At 49.4% G+C, this 20,582-nt stretch overlaps 1 protein-coding gene across 4 annotated transcripts in view; it reads right to left on the bottom strand.

The window, feature by feature from the left end:
* Positions 1 to 20,582, bottom strand: part of LOC115200351 (methylcytosine dioxygenase TET3) — a 63,876-nt gene that overhangs the window by 28,283 nt on the left and 15,011 nt on the right. For 2 of the 4 annotated variants that reach the window (XM_029763344.1, XM_029763346.1), the window contains one exon: positions 1,005 to 3,957. In XM_029763344.1, coding sequence (XP_029619204.1) covers positions 1,005 to 3,957 — 2,953 coding nt within the window. Of the gene's footprint in view, positions 1 to 1,004; positions 3,958 to 9,154; positions 11,611 to 20,582 lie in introns of those variants that run through there. The other 2 variants (XM_029763347.1, XM_029763348.1) reach the window with 2 other exon arrangements.

The following is a 20,582-nucleotide window of genomic DNA, read 5'->3' as shown; positions in this document are numbered from 1 at the left end:
TGCAGAGTTCAAGTAAAAGACACATCTCAACATCAACTGTTAAGAGGTGACTGCGTGAATCAGGCCTTCATGGTCGAATTGCTGCAAATAAACCACTACTAAAGGACATCAATAATAAGAAGAGACTTGCTTGGGCCAAGAAACACGAGTAATGGACATTATGTAGTGTACTTCAATAAATTATTTTAAACTGGTACCGGGGACCTTAGGAAGAGTCTTGTGAGGCTTGTGGGCATCCTAGAGCAAAACAGAGAACTCCATCATGTTCATGAGAGTCTCAGCTTTCCAGAGGGGTCATATTAGTGTAGGCCAAACCGTTCGGACGCTACAGACGATTTCGTGAGAACACCGATTTTCGGGATGTCTCACGGTCTGTCACCTTTCACCGCAGATGTGGTGGATTCAGACGCGACCCAAGCAAAAAAATATACCAAATATCTCTAGCTTAAACTGACAGATGATTTTGATGGGGATTTTTTTGTTATGTTAATTAGAATTCAACGGGGCCGCGCCTGTAGGCTAAGGGTTAAGGCTGCTGGTTTTGGTTGCCATGAGGCCTTTCGTTTGTTTTGAATCTTTAGTTTGGGCATGCCTGTTTGTAGTTTTCCATTTTGTATGTTAATTTTTGTCACCATCTGAACCAACAATAATCCGCATGGACTGGCCGACCAAGAGGTCAAGATAGACAGAGCAGGCCCTGGACCAAGGTAAGGTTGCTGTCTCCCTGGGCATCTAACACCGTCGTCAAATGCTGATTTCTCACATTAATGCACACATCAAGACCATGTACCTAGGCCTAAGACCCCTAGACATAACAAGTGCCGAAAAATCTGTAGGCTAGTTATATACTTTTATTATATTCCAAATATACCAAAAACATTTGTGTGCAGCCCAAGCCCACTCACTGGGTGTGTAAAGCCATGTGGAACTCTGCGGGGCCAACAGTGGTCTAAATGGAGCTACATTAAAACAGTTCAATACAAACACAGACACACACCACTCACCGACACAGTTGCAGGTGGGGAACTCAGCCTGGAGGTCCTTGGCGGGCATGTCTAGCAGGCTCTTAGTGGGCGTGTCCAGGTAGCGTAGTGGCGACTCCAGGAAGCCTTTTAGGGAGGGGTTAAGGGGGAATCCGTCTTTAGTGGGGGTGTCGTCCTCGCCCCCATCAGAGAATAATCCAGTGGTGGAGAGGACAGCTACGTTCCCATTGGTCTCAATCTTCATGCGTTTGGGCAGCGGGGACGGGGAGAGAGGCAGCTTGGTTGCCTGCCCCTGCTCCTCCATGGGGCTCTCAGTGGAGGGCTGTGTGGTGGAGGTTACTTTACTCATACCCCCTGACTCCTCCTTGTCCACCTCCATGTCCTGGTCTGCTGGTGGGGCTGTGGTAGGAGCTAATGGAGCAGCGCTGGAGGACTGAGTGATGGTAGTGCTGGATGGTGATGGGGGCCTGGCTTGTCCTGAGTTAACTTTGGGCTGAGACTCTGTCACCACAGGCTGGGCTGAGGCTGAGGGGGCCTGGTCCTGGGGCTGGCTCTGGATCTGAGAAGGGCAGGGCTCTGGGGCCGAGGATGAACTGTCCCCGAACTCTGCCTCAAACTGGCAGATCAGCTCCTCGAACTTGGGGTCCAGGGAACTGAGGCCTGGTATGGACTGAGAGGTGGTGGAGGTCTGAGGGGTGGAGGCCTGTGTGGCGCTGGCCTCCGCTGAGCTTGCTGGGATGTCCAGGGCTACAATGAGAGGCTGAGGGGTTAAGACGTCTGGAGTGTTTACAGACAAGGTAGAAGCAGCAACAGGGGGTGCAATAGAAGAGTTTAAAATGGATACCTGAGATTGGGCTGGGGCAGGGAGGCCTGCGGCAGCCTGAGTGGGGTTACTGAGGAGGGGGAAGGTAGGGAGAGGGAGAGAACCTGGGTGGGCGCTGGCCAGAGGCAGGGCTCCGGTAATGGTAAGGGGAGACGGTTTCAGTATGGAGATCTGTCTGTGAGGCAGGAAGATTGGCAGGGAGACCTTCTGCTTGGTCTTCTTGATGACTATCGTCTTGGGTTTGGGGCCTGGCTGGAACAGCATCCCACTCCCTGGGTGCTGCTTGAGGAGCGGAGATGTCCCCGCTGTGCTCTTCCTTCTCTTGGTCTCCTTGGGCTCCTGCTTGATGGCCACAGGGACGGGGTGGCCCTCGGGGCCCATCTGTTGGGGCCACCACTTGCGGAGGTTTTGGCAGGCCTTGGCGGGCCGCAGAGGGCAGAGGCCTGGGAGGCCGGGAGAGTTGGAGAAGAGGTTCCTCTTGTGGTGAAGGTGCTGCTGCAGCGCTGTCTGGGTGGAGTGGCGGATGGCTGCGCTGCCCGGGGATATAGGTGGACCAGGGTACCTAGGCTGCTGTTGGCCATTCATCAAGCTGTAGCAGCCCCCCATGGAGGCGCAGGCAGAGCTCTGGTACTCCCCGGAGTCTACCTCCTGCTTGACCCGAGGCATCCCTGGTTCCTGCTTGATGTGGTGGTGTGGGACGGGCAACTTGAAGGGACCGTTTATGTACTTTCCACTGGAGTCCCCCAGTAGCTGTTTGAGCTCAGACATGGGGTCGCCAGTGCTGTGGCCACCGGACGGAGGGGCGAAGCGAGGCTGCTGGGAATCTGAGTTCATCCACTGGTTCCTCTGCTCTTGGGATCCCCCAGGGCCCTGCTGCTGCTGCCACTGCTGGTGGTGAGGCAGGCGGCTGCCTGCCTGGGGCTGCCCGGGGAAGGGTGAAGTGGAGGACGGGAGAGGGGAGGTGTGGGCCGGATGGCCATGGGACTGGGGTCTGTGCTGCTGCTCCCACGACACAGGGCTCTGCTGGGGCTGGGGGTATAGTCCAGGAGGGACGGATTGTGAACGCGAGGAGGACAAAGAGGAGAGGGGGTTAGGGGAGGAGGGGACCAGGCGGGTGCCGTGCTGGAGGTGTGGAGGGGGGTGTTGGGGGTGGTGTTGAGGTTGGCTGGTGGAGGAGGTCTGGGCAGGAGGGACCACGGTCTGGGGGACAGTGGCAGACAGCTGGGTCAGGGCCTCGATGGCAATAGCCGTCTGCAGACTGACGTTCTTCTCCTTGGCGATGGAGAGGACCTGAGGGGAGCAGGGGATAGGGGCTAGGTGTTGGCCCTGTTGATGTGGGTGCAGTGGTGGACAGGAGGGAGGGTTACCTCCATTGACATGGGGTTGGGGGTGGGGGGGCTGCTGTGAGTGTGGGGGCTGTTGATGAGGCGGCGTGTCAGCGGTCATCTTGGAGCAGGGCATGTTGTTGTCCCGCCCCTCCCCTGCCTGTTTGATCCTCTTCTCCAGCCACTCCAGGTAGTCTGGGCAGTCTGGCCCATCACAGTCACAGTTGGGGGGCTTGTGGCCGTGCCGTGCCTGGCTCAGGGCATTCTGCAGGGTGTTCAGGTCCTCTGGGGGGCTAGCCTGGTTTCCTCCTTCTGGGGCTTGGAGTCTGGCTTGAGCCGCGGCCCCCTCACCAGTGCCCATCTCCTGGTTGAACTTCTCATACAGCTGGGCGGTGTGGGACTGGGGCTCAAGGTGACCTGAGGGGGGCAGGGAGCCCACACTCACGCTGGCTGAGAAGGCTACCAGATTTCGTGCTACCTCCATGTCTGCCTCATGGACAGGCTTCCCAGGAGTCCTACCACTACTGCTCCAGCCATTGCAGTGCTGCTGCTGATTGGGTTGGGTGGCTTTGAAGTGCCCAGGTACAGAGCCCTGTCCTGGGGAAACACTCCTTGACCGCTGGGGCTCCCGCTGGGGCTCCCTCTGGGGCTCCCTCTGGGGCTCCAGGCCAGCTCCACCCTCCTCATGGGTGTCCCTGGGATGCCGGCTCACCCCATTGGTCGGTTCCAGGCTCAGCAAACCGCCTTCCTCGATGCGGTCATGTGACCCAGTTTCCATCTGGCCTCCTCTTCTGGGGCCATCCACTGAACGAGCGTCCGAAACAGTCTGAGTGAGAGAGTGAGAGGACACAGGTTAGGGACAAGGAACCAGAAAAACTAAATAGGAACTTTGCATCAACATTGAATAAACAATAGCAATCAATATACAAAAAAAATATAGTTTATACATGTTTACAACTAGTTTCTTCAGTTGATCATCTTAATATAACATTATACTCAAACAAAACATTCCCAGAGAACAGACAAATAATAATGATTATGATAGGGCACTGGCTAGAAATCTCTCTCTCTGAGTGTTAAAGTCACATCATTGCACAGTAATATGCACACTACTACAGTAGTCAGACCATGTAAAGGTTTACCATCCCCCCCAAAGACACAAAGGATAATTGAAAAAGTAGTCAAACACACACAATTCAGGGCCATTATCTCAACATCTATTCTATATGAGGAAGAACAAGTGAAAGGCGAAGGAGAATGAGGTGAACTACAGCATCCATTGTATAGTGCATATCTACCATTCACTTCTATAGTTACTGGTAATAAACTTGCAACTCAACTTCTCCATTTGAATGTCAACATACTGTATATTACCAGTCTATAAATGTCAATTAGCTCTCTGTGTTGTCAACAACTGTCTACTATATTGGCCAAATGAACAGTGTTGTCTGAATCAGGTTAGCCAAGCAGGATTCCTGGTTTCTGATCCTGTGGTCCTGAAACTCCCCCCCTCAGGCCTTTATGACAAGGGACTATCTACTGTATCTACTGTACCTCTACAAGACTGCAGCATTCAACACCTGCATGTCATATCACCATAATGTAAGACTAGACACAATCAATGCATGATGTCTCAACAAATGCAATACACGTGTGAAGGATCGAGAGAGCAAAGATGTAGCAAAGAGTAGCTATTGTTAGTATATGGTTACGTTCTTGATGCCCTTTCACAAGTGTGCTTAATAAGATGATAGTAGCGACAGTCTTCGATTAGCATCCATTAGAGATAGAGCATAGTGCTGATGATCTCATCTGGGGGTTGAACCTGCTCATCCAATACATTAGCTGTGATGACATCACTGTTTACTTGACCTGCAGAAGGGAGGCTGCAACACTATGGACAGGATCTGGTCTGGCTGATGATTTTGGAGGGAAAAACTAAAAGGGACATTATGACAGTGCAACCAAAGCAGTGCTGTTGTCAAAACACTCTACACTGAGTGTATAAAACATTAAGGACACCTGCTCTTTCCGTGACATAGACTGACCAGGGGAATCCAGGTGAAATCTATGATCCCTTATTGATGTCACTTGTTAAATCCACTTCAATCAGTGTAGATGAAGGGGAGGAGACAGGTTAAAGAAGGATTTTTAAGCCTTCAGACAATTAAGACATGGATTGTGTATATGTGCCATTCAGAGGGTGAAAGGGCAAGTCAAATAATATAACTGCCTTTGAACGGGGTATGGTAGTAGGAGCCAGGCGCACTGGTTTGTGTAAAGAACTGCAACGCTGCTGGGTTTTTCACGCTCAACAGTTTCCCGTGTGTATCAAGAATGTTCCACCACCCAAAGGACATCCAGCCAACTTGACACAATCGTGGGAAACATTGGGAGTCAACATGGGCCAGCATCTCTGTGGAACGCTTTCAACACCTGTAGAGTCCATGCCCCAACATATTGAGGCAGTTTTGAGGGCAAAAGGGAAGGTGTTCCTAATGTTTGGTATACTCAGTGTACATGCTGCAGCCCTCTCAACATGACACTGACTTTAAAAAATGCAACAGATCTCTGCTTGAATCGTGTATCTGCACTGTTTCAAGCACAGTTAAAGGGATACTTTGGGATTTTGGCAATGAGAGAATGCCAAGAGTGAGCAAAGCTGTCATCAACGCAAACGGTGGCTACTTTGAAGAATCTCAAATATAACATTTGTTTAACACTTTTATGGTTACTATATGATTCCATATGTGTTATTTAATAGTTTTGATGTCTTCATTATTATTCTACAATGTAGAAAATAGTAAAAATAAAGAAAAACCCTGGAATGAGTAGGTGTGTCCAAACATTTGACTGGTACTGTATGTTCAACCACCTCTACACAGAGACACAAATCTATGTCACACTAAATATCAAAATAACCAAATAATACATTTAACATTTTTTATTTGCCTCTGAACATCTTCAAGTCTTATTCTAGAAGTTGTACCTCTACAATAGCCAAAACTAAATAAGGAAGTATTCAACATGGCACTATCTAATGGACCTGCCAGAGCAGGCAGGGCAGTGACATTGAGGCTACAGCAGGTAAGTCCTGCCCTATTGTTCAGACAGACAGACGTTAATAAAGCCTGAAGCATTGTGAGCTCAGACAGACAGAGCTCTATAAGGATTACACACAGTCATAATAATGTCCACCTCACACACATACAGTATGCTGTACACACACATGTACTACACACACATGCACGCACACACACACACAAACATTCACAGTTTACTGTACACAGATATACAGGTACACATAAAGGTAGGGTACACCATTAAACATGTCTAGAAGAGAGGAATTAGACTGGTTTGTTGTTTAAGTTATGACCCAACAGGTCTGTGTACAATGCTAGTCGGTTTACAATGCAGACTTGATCATATCTACAGTATGTTCACAGTGAGAACACAGCTCTCGTTTGTAGTTCCTATAGTTGGTTGACAGCTGAAGTAGAAAGACTGCTTTTCCCGTGGTTTGAATATATTTAAATGGGACTTTTGAAGTGTCTTATTGGACGGGCCGCTTGCTCAGGCCCTTATAATTCACCTTTTGTTCTGGGTGTCTGGTGGGGGTCCCTGGAGGGGTGGGGGGAGGACAGCCGGCCGACGATAAGTGAGAGGCCCAAGTTGGCCTACCGCAGACTGATCAGACTGAACTGAGACGGGGTTGTGAGTAACAACAGTTTGGATAACTAGTCTGTTGAATCAGCGTGGTCACTAAAATGCACAACCCACAGTCAGTCACATTGCTGCTCTTTTCTTCTTTTCACACAGTTGATACACCGACACTCTTTTTCTCTCTTAAACACATACAATAACAATTGTATCGTAGCTTTGCACGTCTCAAACCGAAACTTACAGGGATCACTGTGCAAACAATAACACGACCATAATGACAGTTCTCATAACCGGTTAACTGGGACTTTCGAGATACATTCCATTCAGCCACAAGAGCATTAGTGAGGTCGGGCACTGATGTTGGGCGATTAGGCCTGGCTCGCAACCGGTCTTCCAATTCATCCCAAAGGTGTTTGATGGGGTTGAGGTCAGGGCTCTGTGCAGGCCAGTTAAGTTCTTCCACACCAATCTCGACAAATAATTTCTGTATGGACCTCGCTTTGTGCACGGGGGCGTTGTCATGCTGAAACAGGAAAGGGCCTTCCCCAAACTGTTGCCACAAAGTTGGAAGCACAGAATCGTCTAGAATGTCATTGTATGCTGTAGCATTAAGATTTCCCTTCACTGGAATTAAGGGGCCTAGCCTGAACCACGGAAAACAGCCCCAGACCATTATTACTCCTCCACCAAATTTTACAGTTGACACTATGCATTCAGGCAGGTAGTGTTCTCCTGGCATCCGCCAAACCCAGATTCGTCCGTTGGACTGCCAGATGCTGAAGCGTGATTCATCACTTCAGAAAACACGTTTCCACTGCTCCAATGGTGGCGAGCTTTACACCACTCCAGACGACGCTTGGCATTGCGCATGGTGATCTTAGGCTTGTGTGTGACTGCTCGGCCATGGAAACCCATTTCATGAAGCTTCTGGCGAACAGTTCTTGTGCTGACGTTGCTTCCAGAGGCAGTTTGGAACTCGGTATTGAGTGTTGCAACCGAGGACAGACAATTTTTTATACGGTACGTGCTTCAGCACTCGCGGTCCCGTTCTGTGAGCTTGTGTGGCCTACCACTTCGCGGCTGAGCCGTTGTTGCTCATAGACGTTTCCACTTCACAATAATAGCACTTACAATTGACCTGGGCAGCTCTAACAGGGCAGAAATTTGACGAACTGACTTCTTGGAAAGGTGGCAGCCTATGACGGTGCCACGTTGAAAGTCACTGAGCTCTTCAGTAAGGCCCTTATACTGCCAATGTTTCTCTATGGAGGCTGCATGATTTTATACACCTGGCAACAACGGGTGTGGTTGAAATAGCCGAATCCACAAATTTTAAGTGGTGTCCACATATTTTAGTATATATAGTGTATATTTAGCCAAATGAGACTGTCACGAATACCTTCTCTCTCTTCATACACGCCGTACTACACACTGCACTATACACACTGTGGCACGCTCACACCTGCAGGTACCTACCACGGTGCATCTGACAGTGCAGACCACGTGCTCCAAAAACTATTTACAGCGTGCCAGAGCCTACTCTCTCCTGGCAGGACACTCAGTCACACACACACGGCGCTTCCATTCCAAAACATCAACACGCCAAACCAGAAGAGACTGCCTAACCTGTTAGACACCATAGTCACTGAGACTAGTCCCTTCAAACAACATGCAACTGTACCACTACACGTCCGTCCCCACATCCACCAGACCAAAACAGATGCCCTCAAGGTTGACAGCACAAAGCAAAACATTACGGAGGGAGGGGAGGAGGTGGGCATAAAGCCTGGGAGTAGACAGCTGAACATAAATCCACACATTTAGACACACTCCCTCCCTCCTTCTCCAACCCCCAACCCAAACCCCACTCCCTCCCTCCTTCTCCAACCCCCAACCCAAACCCCACTCCCTCCCAAGCTTCTCCCAACCCCACTCCCTCCCTCCTTCTCCAACCCCCAACCCAAACCCCACTCCCTCCCAAGCTTCTCCCAACCCCACTCCCTCCCTCCTTCTCCAACCCCCAACCCAAACCCTACTCCCTCCCAACCCCACTCCCTCCCTCCTTCTCCAACCCCCAACCCAAACCCCACTCCCTCCCAAGCTTCTCCCAACCCCACTCCCTCCCCCCTTCTCCTTCTCCTACCCCCAACCCAAACCCCACTCCCTCCCTCCTTCTCCTACCCCCATACCCACTCCCTCCCTCCTTCTCCTACCCCACTCTCTCACTACACCCACTCCTTCCCTCCCTTACTCCTTCTCCCACCCCACTCCCTCCCCTGCCTTGTCTCTCACAGAGAAACCGTGAAAGAGGAACCATGAGAAAAAAACAGCAAAGAGCCCCAGACAGCTCCAGTACTTACATGGGTCTAGACGTCCTGACAGTCGTAGTGGAGAAACACAGAGGGGAGAAGAGGTAAAGAGGAGCATGGAATAGTGGTGCTAGGACACTAGCAATCTGGTGGAGGCTTTTTTTTAATAGTCAGTGCGGCACACATTCACAAGAGCTGACGCGCACGCGCACACACACACACACACACACACCTCCCCCAACCAACCAACACACGCTCGCTCTCTGTCTCTTCTTACGGCCGTCGTCGCTTTCGGTTCTCTCCCTTTTCCTCTCTCATTATCCCTCTCTGATCCTTCCTTTCTCTAACGCTCACAGTCTGGTTCTCCTTGCAGCCCCCACCTTCCCCTCTCTCTCTCTCCCTCTGCTCCTCTACCTCTCGCTCAGTCAGTCTCTTTCTCCCTCTCCTCCCCCTCTCTCTTCTGTGTGTGCAGAGTGAGAGGCCATTTTCTGAGGCACAGTGGGCACGTAAGAGGGAATGGAGGAGGGTGCAGCTAGCGGCGAGAGAGAGAGAGGGGGGGGGTTGGAGGCTAGTGGCAGCCCTAGAAACAGCAGCACATTGCAGCAGAGCTGTTACCAGGCAATGCTCTCTCTCTCTCACACACACAAACCCTTATTGAAAACTAACACTTTGAATACATAACAGTGTGTTTCATAAAACATGATGTTATATGTTTTAGTCTATCTAGTAACGTCTAATCATTTGGATATCATCGAGCGGAGCGGTTTTTGAGGATGGAGGTGATGGAAGCCGCTAGACGCAGGCGAATGCCAATCTCAGCAGCCCTCTCTGGACATTAACAGGAACATTGAAAAAAATGAAAGAAAAACATCATAAGAATCTCTGTAGGTGGTTTGAATCTGATCAATTCAGACTCCTCTTTCTCCTGCGAGACAAGCTGTACTTCCATCTTTAGGTCTGTTTCAGTCATAGTCCATTGGCCGCCACAAAGCCGATGACCATCTCTCTGTTTGTTTCTCTGCCTTTTACCACAACTATGTTAATAATAACTATTTATTTATTTCTCTACAGGTCTGTTACCTTCACCGCCGGCAGATGTGTCGCTCACTGTGAGGTAATACCGGAGGAAGAGGAGCAGTCTAGGACTTGTGAAGGCGAGACAATGCACAGCGAGTCTCGCACATACCAGAGGATAGAGATGGCTTGAGATGACTTTAAAAATGTGCCAATACGTTTTACACTCAAGCCTTTCTAATGCCTTTCATTTCCTGATTCATACACGTGAAAGACGAAGAGAATGGAGGATTGAATGTGATTGAGAGAGAGGGATAAAGACTTGAGGACTAGAGGCTGGGGAACAGGACAAGCAGCGGTCGGCGACAGTTTGGCAACATACTAACCACAGGGATAAAGGAAGCTAGAGAGACAGTAGAGAGGAGAGGAACATAGAGGGGAGAATAAGGAGAGAAGTTGAGCTACAGAAATGCAACACTCACACACACATAACAACCAAGTAAGTTGTCTTATTCATGTGACTTCGGCTCTAGCAAAAGAGTAAACCATGGATAAGAGAAGGAAGAGGGAACAGAGATCGAGCGGCTTGTCGCTTGACAGAGAACGTCCGCAGTGACATGGTGGTACTAGAGACGTCGACAAACAGCAACATCATTTGCACCAAAGCCTAAGAGGACAGAAAGGATTCCGGCGTCTCTCCTTCTCCATGGCGTGGCTGCTTTCCCTCTCCTTCCAGTCGGCCGGGTTGGTCTTTCAGTCTCACTCGGTTCCTCCAATGTTTTTCCAACGTTATCCCCTCACCATTGCTCAGCTTTAGCACCATCGTCGCTGGCTCGCTCCACTTGTTCATGCTACCCCTCTGACCACCCTTCTCTGCACCTTCTCTTCTCTCTGTCCTCACTCTCTCCTTCAGCAGCACTGCTAGAAGTTTGGAATCGGATTTATGGAAGAGGGGGAAAAAACATGGCCGACGTCTCTTCTCTCCTCCATACAGATGAGATCGTTGTCAGCTCCTGCGCAGTTTCGTTCTCTTATTATCCCTCACTGAGCATGCTCTGCGCTGCGCACTTGCTGGATTAACTTGAGTAACCTCTCCCTCGATCTCTCTCTTTCGCTCTCTTTTTTCGCTCCCGTTTTCTCTCTCTCTAGTTCGGTTTCTGTCCCTTCCTTTGCTTTCCTTCACTCCAGGTTCATCGCAGACAGTGTCTCTCCAACCCTTTCTGAGGCTTTTACTCTCTGGCCCTGTTGTTCACAGTCTTCCACCAGCGCTGTCTGGCACACACTCACACACACACACACTCACACACACAACCCAAAGACAAACACGGCACAACCCAAGCCGGTGCCTAGTAAAGGGAAGTTTGTTATGTCACATGCCCAGGAAGCACCAATGAGAGAGAGAGAGGGCAAGTGGGCGTGAGAGCTAGTGAAAGCATGTAGTTATGACATAGCTGTTACATCATCAGAATCTCACAACCTCGCTCCCACCCTGCCCACCCGCTGCACAGGCTGGGCGGATGTGTCATATGACAGTGTGTAGACCCCCCCTTCCCCCATCACACAGACACACACACACTCTCATTCATCCACCCTCCTGACTATGCTCGCTCTCTCCCCCAGTACAGTGACACAGCATTTCTTGCGCTTAGAGCGAACTTAACCCTCTCCATTCTCTAGAATAACACACACTCTCGTTGGCTTCGAGCAGATGAGCATGTAAAACAACAACAAAATAAGCAAACTGTGTGCCACCGCGTACCACTCGCCAGTTTTTAGAACCATAAATGCTACATTATTTGACATTTGAATATGAATTCACAATATGAATTTGATTAGCCAAACCTATTTCTAAAAAGCTGTTCTCGCTATGTCATATAGACAGTTCTCCCGTAGGAAAAAAGTTGGGAGTTCGGTGAAATAATCGTGATGCTTTTAAGCAACTAGTTGGCCACAAAATACAGCAGATGCATCTACTAATAGCAGTCTACACTCCAATTCTCCTGTCAGAACTATACTGTTTTTTTATTCATTTATTTCCAAAAAAAAGTAAGCAAACATAATCAATGTTTGTTACGGTAACCCTGAGGTAATTTTAGGTTAGTGCTACTGTTTTGTGATAGGCCGCCTGGGAAGAGCAGACCAGCAGCCATCATACCTCAGACAACAGACCTACTTATCTAGTATGGCAAGACCGCCACCTCCCTGATGAGCCCTATAGGCCCTGGTAGTCACCTCAGTACGCCAGAGTCACTTCAAAATTGAAGGCCATGTCCAGACTGTATTGTGGACCCATAAAGGGCTGTTTTCTGGACACAGATTAAAGAATTTCCATTGAGTTTGTTTCTAGTCCAAGACTAGGCTTAATCTGTGTTCACCAGTGGTGCGTATTCATGGATGCCAAGGGAAGCCAGGCTTCCCATAAAGTAACACACTCCTCCCCTCCAGCTTCCCCAGTGATTTTACCCACGCACCCTTACTGGTGTCCGGTAAACCAGCCGTTTATGTGTAGGATGGGGACAAACTAACATCCAGTCTTTTCAAAGTGAAATGTAAATAACACAGTTGAAATATTATGGGGTATTGTGTGTAGATGATTTTGATTTGTTAGTATCCCCATTAGCCCAAGCCAATGGCGACAGCTAGTTTTACTGGCATCCGACAATGAAAAATGACATTACAGACAAAATAATTTACAATTGACATGAATTTAAAAACATGAACATGTAGTGTGCGTGCATCTATCAGTTCCACATACATGTCAGTACATTACACACAACAAGTAGGTCACTTGGGGGAGAGGTGTTGTGCCGTAATGTATTTTTGTATTTATTTTTTATGAAACCAGGTTTGCTGTTCATTTGCGCTATATATGATGGAAGGGAGTTCCATGCACTAATGGCTCTGTATAATACTGTACATTTCCTTGAATTTTTGCTGGACCTGGGGACTGTGAAAAGACCCCTGATGGCATGTCTGGTGGGGTAAGTGTGTGTGTCAGTGCTGTGTGTAAGTTGACTATGCAAACAATTTGTTTCTTAGAAAAACAAGAAGTGACGCAGTCAGTCTTTCCTTAACTCTTCGCCAAGAGAGACTGGCATGCATAGTATTAGATGAGTGAGAAAAAGTATCAATATAATCCATTTTGTATTCAGGCTGTAACACAACATAATGTGGAATAAGTTAAGGGGTATGAATACTTTCTGAAGGCCCTCTGTGTTCTCCTAAAGCCCTAACAGACATAACAACCTTGTTTACTCTCTAATCACAAAGCACACAACTAGCACATAGACGACTTTCAAGGACTTAACAGAAAATAGAAAAGTGAGCGCTCTGCTCTCAAAGCAATACAGGGTAGTTCCATAGCAACAAATGATAAACTGACGCCCTAGTGAATAATAACAACACAGGTGCTGGTTTGATGAGACACCTAAAGGTGAATGTGATGATTCCAAAAACAGAAGGACAATTCAACACGTACAGTAGGATTACTCTATTTGAACATGAGGTGCGTGGTGTGTGGTATCTCAGAAATGAAATGAACTTAGTCAGACAATCATCAGGAGGTGTGATTCAACATCTCAACTCCTCCATCTCTGTCTCTCTCCATCTCTCACTCTTCCACACACACACGCACAAAGCAGAGTATTGGCCTTGTAGGAGTGCTGACAGTATAGAGAAGTGGAGCTGTGTTCACATTTTTACCATGACTACGAGCCTGACTCATCTTCTCATCCAACTATTCACCCACACTGACAAGAAAACAACACACACACACACGTATGTACCTACTTTACCAAGACCAGTGGAGGCTGGTGGGAGGAGCTGTAGGAGGATGGGCTCATTGTAATGGCTGGAATGGAATAAACGGAACGGAGTCAAACGTGGTTTCCATATGCTTGGTGTGTTTGATACCGTTCCATTTATTCCATTCCAGCCATTACAATGAGCCCATCCTCCTACAGCTCCTCCCACCAGCCTCCACTGATCAAGACAGGTGGGGTGAATCTCAACGATGTAAATGACAAAACCTGACAAACAGAGCATATGATTTATTTGTACAGGGTACGGAGGAGCCCAGCTCTCCGTGTAGAAGATGGCAGGTGTAAGACATCAGGTATCCCTAGCAGATGATGCAAGGACTATGCAGTATACAGTGCATATCTTCTTATGAGGAACACAGCCTAGGTCATCAATAGATGACAGAGTCCAGACGCCCAAATCAGATCATTGCTCTGTGTTCCTGACAGAACAGGCTCCAACCCCCACCCTAATGTCTTCCTGTCACTCCCTGACCCACATTACCACATTACACACCCTCCTCCCCTCCAGCCTCATACCATCAAGGTCATCTGTTCTGACACACATGCTCCATGTGGCACACACACACACACACACACACACACACACACACACACACACACACACACACACACACAGACATGCATAAGCACACAGGCAGAGAAACAAACACAGGCAAACACACTAAGGGTCACACAAACAGGGGAACACACGCAAATTAACATTTAGAGGATTGTTCCTCTATCTGTACACAGAAGAGTGAATACTGCAGAGTACAGGCTGGCTGGCTGGCTTGTGTAACACATTGGATTGTGCTCTCACTCACACACACACAGTGACAGAGGGTCAGTGGGTGCATTGGTGAGGATGAATGGTGAGTGGGACTGAAAGTGTAGCATAGAAAACAGAATAACAAAAATATCTGAGAATCTATCCTCATCCATCTTTCTGCTCACTAGTTCTGTTTTTCCTTTCTTTCTTTTGTTGATCCCTCTCTGCCAGTGATTTCACTATTCCTCTGTCTCCCTCCCTCCCTTTTTTACTCTGACCCTGTCCTCTCCTCTGTGTTGTCCCTGACCCTGTCCTCTCCTCTGTGTTGTCCCTGACCCTGTCCTCTCCTCTGTGTTGTCCCTGACCCTGTCCTCTCCTCTGTGTTGTCCCTGACCCTGTCCTCTCCTCTGTGTTGTCCCTGACCCTGTCCTCTCCTCTGTGTTGTCTCTGACCCTGTCCTCTCCTCTCCTCTGTGTTGTCTCTGACCCTGTCCTCTCCTCTGTGTTGTCTCTGACCCTGTCCTCTCCTCTGTGTTGTCTCTGACCCTGTCCTCTCCTCTGTGTTGTCTCTGATCCTGTCCTCTCCTCTGTGTTGTCCCTGACCCTGTCCTCTCCTCTGTGTTGTCCCTGACCCTGTCCTCTCCTCTGTGTTGTCCCTGACCCTGTCCTCTCCTCTGTGTTGTCCCTGACCCTGTCCTCTCCTCTGTGTTGTCCCTGACCCTGTCCTCTCCTCTGTGTTGTCCCTGACCCTGTCCTCTCCTCTGTGTTGTCTCTGACCCTGTCCTCTCCTCTGTGTTGTCTCTGACCCTGTCCTCTCCTCTGTGTTGTCTCTGACCCTGTCCTCTCCTCTGTGTTGTCTCTGACCCTGTCCTCTCCTCTGTGTTGTCTCTGACCCTGTCCTCTCCTCTGTGTTGTCCCTGACCCTGTCCTCTCCTCTGTGTTGTCCCTGACCCTGTCCTCTCCTCTGTGTTGTCCCTGACCCTGTCCTCTCCTCTGTGTTGTCTCTGACCCTGTCCTCTCCTCTGTGTTGTCCCTGACCCTGTCCTCTCCTCTGTGTTGTCCCTGACCCTGTCCTCTCCTCTGTGTTGTCCCTGACCCTGTCCTCTCCTCTGTGTTGTCTCTGACCCTGTCCTCTCCTCTGTGTTGTCTCTGACCCTGTCCTCTCCTCTGTGTTGTCCCTGACCCTGTCCTCTCCTCTCCTCTGTGTTGTCCCTGACCCTGTCCTCTCCTCTGTGTTGTCTCTGACCCTGTCCTCTCCTCTGTGTTGTCTCTGACCCTGTCCTCTCCTCTGTGTTGTCTCTGATCCTGTCCTCTCCTCTGTGTTGTCCCTGACCCTGTCCTCTCCTCTGTGTTGTCCCTGACCCTGTCCTCTCCTCTGTGTTGTCTCTGACCCTGTCCTCTCCTCTGTGTTGTCTCTGACCCTGTCCTCTCCTCTGTGTTGTCTCTGACCCTGTCCTCTCCTCTGTGTTGTCCCTGACCCTGTCCTCTCCTCTGTGTTGTCTCTGACCCTGTCCCCTCCTTTGTGTTGTCCCTGACCTGTGGGCTCCTCCTCTGCTCTAGGCAGGAACAGAAATGGGCAGAGAGGGACAGAGAGGGACACAGAGAGAGGGACACAGAGAGAGGGACACAGAGAGAGGGACACAGAGAGATGTAGGATGGCGGTGTAGGTTATCCACCTGACTCTGCCCTCCCTGACACGAGGCATGTGCAAGTCAGCACGCGCACACACAGCCCACCTGGGGGTGTGAGGTCTGCCTGCCTGCCCCACTCCACCACTCCTCAGAAAGGGAGAGAGGAGAGGAGGGATGAGGAAGGAGAGGAGGGACGAGGAAGGAGAGGAGGGATGAGGAAGGAGAGGGGAGGGAGAGGCCAGGGTGGAGCCACCAAAAACACTCCAGCACCAAGAGAGGGGGAGGAAAGTGAAGAAGGAATAGTGTTTTTAAAAGAGTGGTCTTTGTGGGAAAGACTTGGGACTGAATGGAAAATAGAGGGAAATATGAGGAGGCAAGGAACGGGTGGAGGGAAGAGGGTGGAGAGAAGAGGGTGGAGAGAAGAGGGTGGAGAGAAGAGGGTGGAGAGAAGAGGGTGGAGGGAAGAGGGTGGAGAGAAGAGGGTGGAGGGAAGAGGGTGGAGGGAAGAGGGTGGAGGGAAGAGGGTGGAGAGAAGAGGGTGGAGAGATGGGGGGAAGAAAAGGTGAAAGGGTTTAAAGTAGTGAACAAAAGGAGGAAATAATACCCTTACAAACAGTTCAAATACTGTATTTGACAAACAGTGGAATGGATAGCAGATGATGTCACTGTAGTTAGATGAAGTCATACTGTTTAAATCCCACAATAGCACTTTCTTTCAGTTGGAATACTTTCAGTTGGATTACTTTGGGTAGGAATCTGACCAAGACCCATACATCAAAGACAGACAACAAACAGTAGGCTACAGCAGTACAGTGAGGGAAAATATTAGAAAATAATACAACTATGGTGCAACAACTTAACACCAATGGGGGTGAGCTACAGAGAGAGAGAGAGAGAGAGAGAGAGAGAGAGAGAGAGAGAGAGAAGTGGGAGAGAGTACTAGAGAGAGGAAGGTGAGAGAACTAGAGAGAGAGAGGGGTGGGAGAGAGCTAGAGAGAGGGGAGAGAGTGAGAGAGAGAAGGGAGAGGGAGCTAGAGAGAGAGAAGGGAGAGGGAGCTAGAGAGAGAGAGAGAGAGAGAGAGAGAGAGAGAGAGAGAAGGGAGAGGGAGCTAGAGAGAGAGAGAGAGAGAGAGAGAGAAGGGAGAGGGAGCTAGAGAGAGAGAGAGAGAGAAGGGAGAGGGAGCTAGAGAGAGAGAGAGAGAGAGAGAGAGAGAAGGGAGAGGGAGCTAGAGAGAGAGAAGGGAGAGGGAGCTAGAGAGAGAGAAGGGAGAGGGAGCTAGAGAGAGAGAAGGGAGAGGGAGCTAGAGAGAGAGAAGGGAGAGGGAGCTAGAGAGAGAGAAGGGAGAGGGAGCTAGAGAGAGAGAAGGGAGAGGGAGCTAGAGAGAGAGAAGGGAGAGGGAGCTAGAGAGAGAGAAGGGAGAGGGAGCTAGAGAGACAGAGAGAAGGGAGAGGGAGCTAGAGAGAGAGAAGGGAGAGGGAGCTAGAGAGACAGAGAGAAGTGGGAGAGAGAGAGAAATATAAATATATAGAGAGGGAGTTAAAGGGGAAGAATAGAGAGAGAACCTTCCCCTGCACAGTGGCATGTTGCCAGCCTTGTCTCTCCCAGGAGTCAGGCTAAGATTAGCTCCCCATATGTTCAAGTCAGGCGTAGCCCGTTTTAAAGGGCCAACGCTCGCCTTGCCTGTAGCACTGCAGAGAACACACCATCCATCCCTGTGCTCTGTCATGCTTTACATCAACCACTACATACCATACATATCCAATAACCACGACGTTTGTTGTAAAATATCTAACGTTTTCCAGACAAATTGTATTGTCTATATACCAAGCTTGTAGCCTTGCAGATTGTATCCATGTGTTTAAAACGTTTCCATAGAATCATGAACAATAGACATGTCACTTTTGGAGCTGCAACACACCAGACAAGACACCAAGCAACACACCAGGCATGATACCAAGCAACACCCCAGGCATGATACCAAGCAACACACCAGACATGACACAAAGCAACACACCAGGCATGACACCAAGCAACACACCAGGCATGATACCAAGCAACACACCAGGCATGATTCCAAGCAACACACCAGACATGCCTCCAAGCAACACACCAGACATGCCTCCAAGCAACACACCAGACATCCCTCCAAGCAACACACCAGACATGCCTCCAAGCAACACACCAGACATGCCTCCAAGCAACACACCAGACATGCCTCCAAGCAACACACCAGACATGCCTCCAAGCAACACACCAGACATGCCACCAAGCACCACACCAGACATGCCGCCAAGCAACACACCTGCAACACACCAGACATGACACCAAGCACCACACCAGCAACACACCAGACATGCCCCCAAGCAACACACCAGACATGCCTCCAAGCAACACACCAGACATGTCTCCAAGCAACACACCAGACATGTCCCCAAGCAACACACCAGACATGACTCCAAGCAACACACCAGACATGCCTCCAAGCAACACACCAGACATGACTCCAAACAACACACCAGACATGCCCTCCAAGCAACACACCAGACATGCCTTCCAAGCAACACACCAGACACGACTCCAAGCAACACACCAGACATGACCCCAAACAACACACCAGACATGCCTCCAAGCAACACACCAGACATGACTCCAAACAACACACCAGACATGCCTCCAAGCAACACACCAGACATGACTCCAAACAACACACCAGACATGACTCCAAACAACACACCAGACATGCCTCCAAGCAACACACCAGACATGACTCCAAACAACACACCAGACATGCCTTCCAAGCAACACACCAGACATGCCTCCAAGCAACACACCAGACATGCCTCCAAGTAACACACCAGACTTGACCCCAACCAGCACACATCAGACATGATTCCAAGCAACACACCAGACATGACACCAAGCAACACACCAGACATGCCTCCAAGCAACACACCAGACATGACCCCAAACAACACGCCAGACATGCCTCCAAGCAACACACCAGACATGCCTCCAAGCAACACACCAGACATGCCTCCAAGTAACACACCAGACATGCCTCCAATATTGTACCATGAAAAGTCAAAACAAAGCTACAGGGATACGTTCTAAATCGTGACGTGTGTAATCATGGTTTGGCAGGATTCATGACAGTACTGAACACAAACAGTTCCCAGTCTGAGAGGGAGAGTAGCAAGCAGAGGGGTGAGTTAAACACATGCCACTACAGCCTCTTCCTCCTCCTCCTCCTTCTCTTCCTCCATTCATTTTTCGTTAACTGCAGCAGGCACTGCTGGCCCTCAGCCATTCTGTACTCCAGGAGAAACCAGACACTGGCCAGCAGGGGCAAGAGCCACAACACTACAACCATGCTTCAGGGCACCGTAAACTTAGGCCAAGCCATGGGTCCTCAGTCAGCCCCACAGACGGGTCCGATGAGGGGGAAGAGACACCACTGGCAGGAGCGTCCATTATAGAGCATTCATTAGAGCAGAAACATGCAACAGGGATGCTGATGATACTCAATCCCTTCTTGACGTTTGAGTGGTCCCTGTAGACTGCATCAGGGGAGGAGACTGAGTTGGTGAATACAGAACATGAGTCAAAATGTCATTTAGGTTCCCACTGAGGCTCAATATGTTTCATGCACATCTTGGTTGAGGAGTATTATGGGGTGACAGACACTTGATTTCAAGTGGTATTCATACAGGTTTTATTGATAATTAAAGAATATGACGTAACCAATGGAAATACAACCAAAAGGAATAGTTGTTCTTCGTGCTCTACAGATCCGTTCCTAAGAACTGTTTTGTACAGAAGACAGGTGCATTATGATTCTTCATTGAAAGCCCTGACATTTGTTCTCTACATGTGGGCAGTCTGTTCAAAACTCCACCTTCTCAATCCAACAAACAGTCCATGGCCTATTGCCACCAGGCATCAGTTGACAGTGATAGGTCCAAGAAAACAAGCTGAATAGAATAGCTATCCTGAAACACCTCACGCTTCCTGTAAATACTACATACACACCGCTCCCCCGCACACACGCAACCCATCTCAACACATGACCATCCTAGAGGGAGGGAGAGCTATTACAGGGTTAAAATTACAGCCATGATGTCATCTGCCACTCACTGTTGCCCCAGAAACGAGGTCACTGCTAACCCTTTCTAATCAAGGGAGGGGATTCCGCAACATGGCACCATATTCCATATATAGTGCACTACTTTTGACCATGGCCCATAGGGTGCCACTTGGAACACACC

The sequence above is a fragment of the Salmo trutta genome, chromosome 9, assembly GCF_901001165.1.
Source record: "Salmo trutta chromosome 9, fSalTru1.1, whole genome shotgun sequence".
Classification (NCBI taxonomy): Eukaryota; Metazoa; Chordata; class Actinopteri; order Salmoniformes; family Salmonidae; genus Salmo; species Salmo trutta.
The sequence above is the reverse complement of the archived record's forward strand: the minus strand, read 5'-3'. Positions and strand labels throughout refer to the sequence as shown.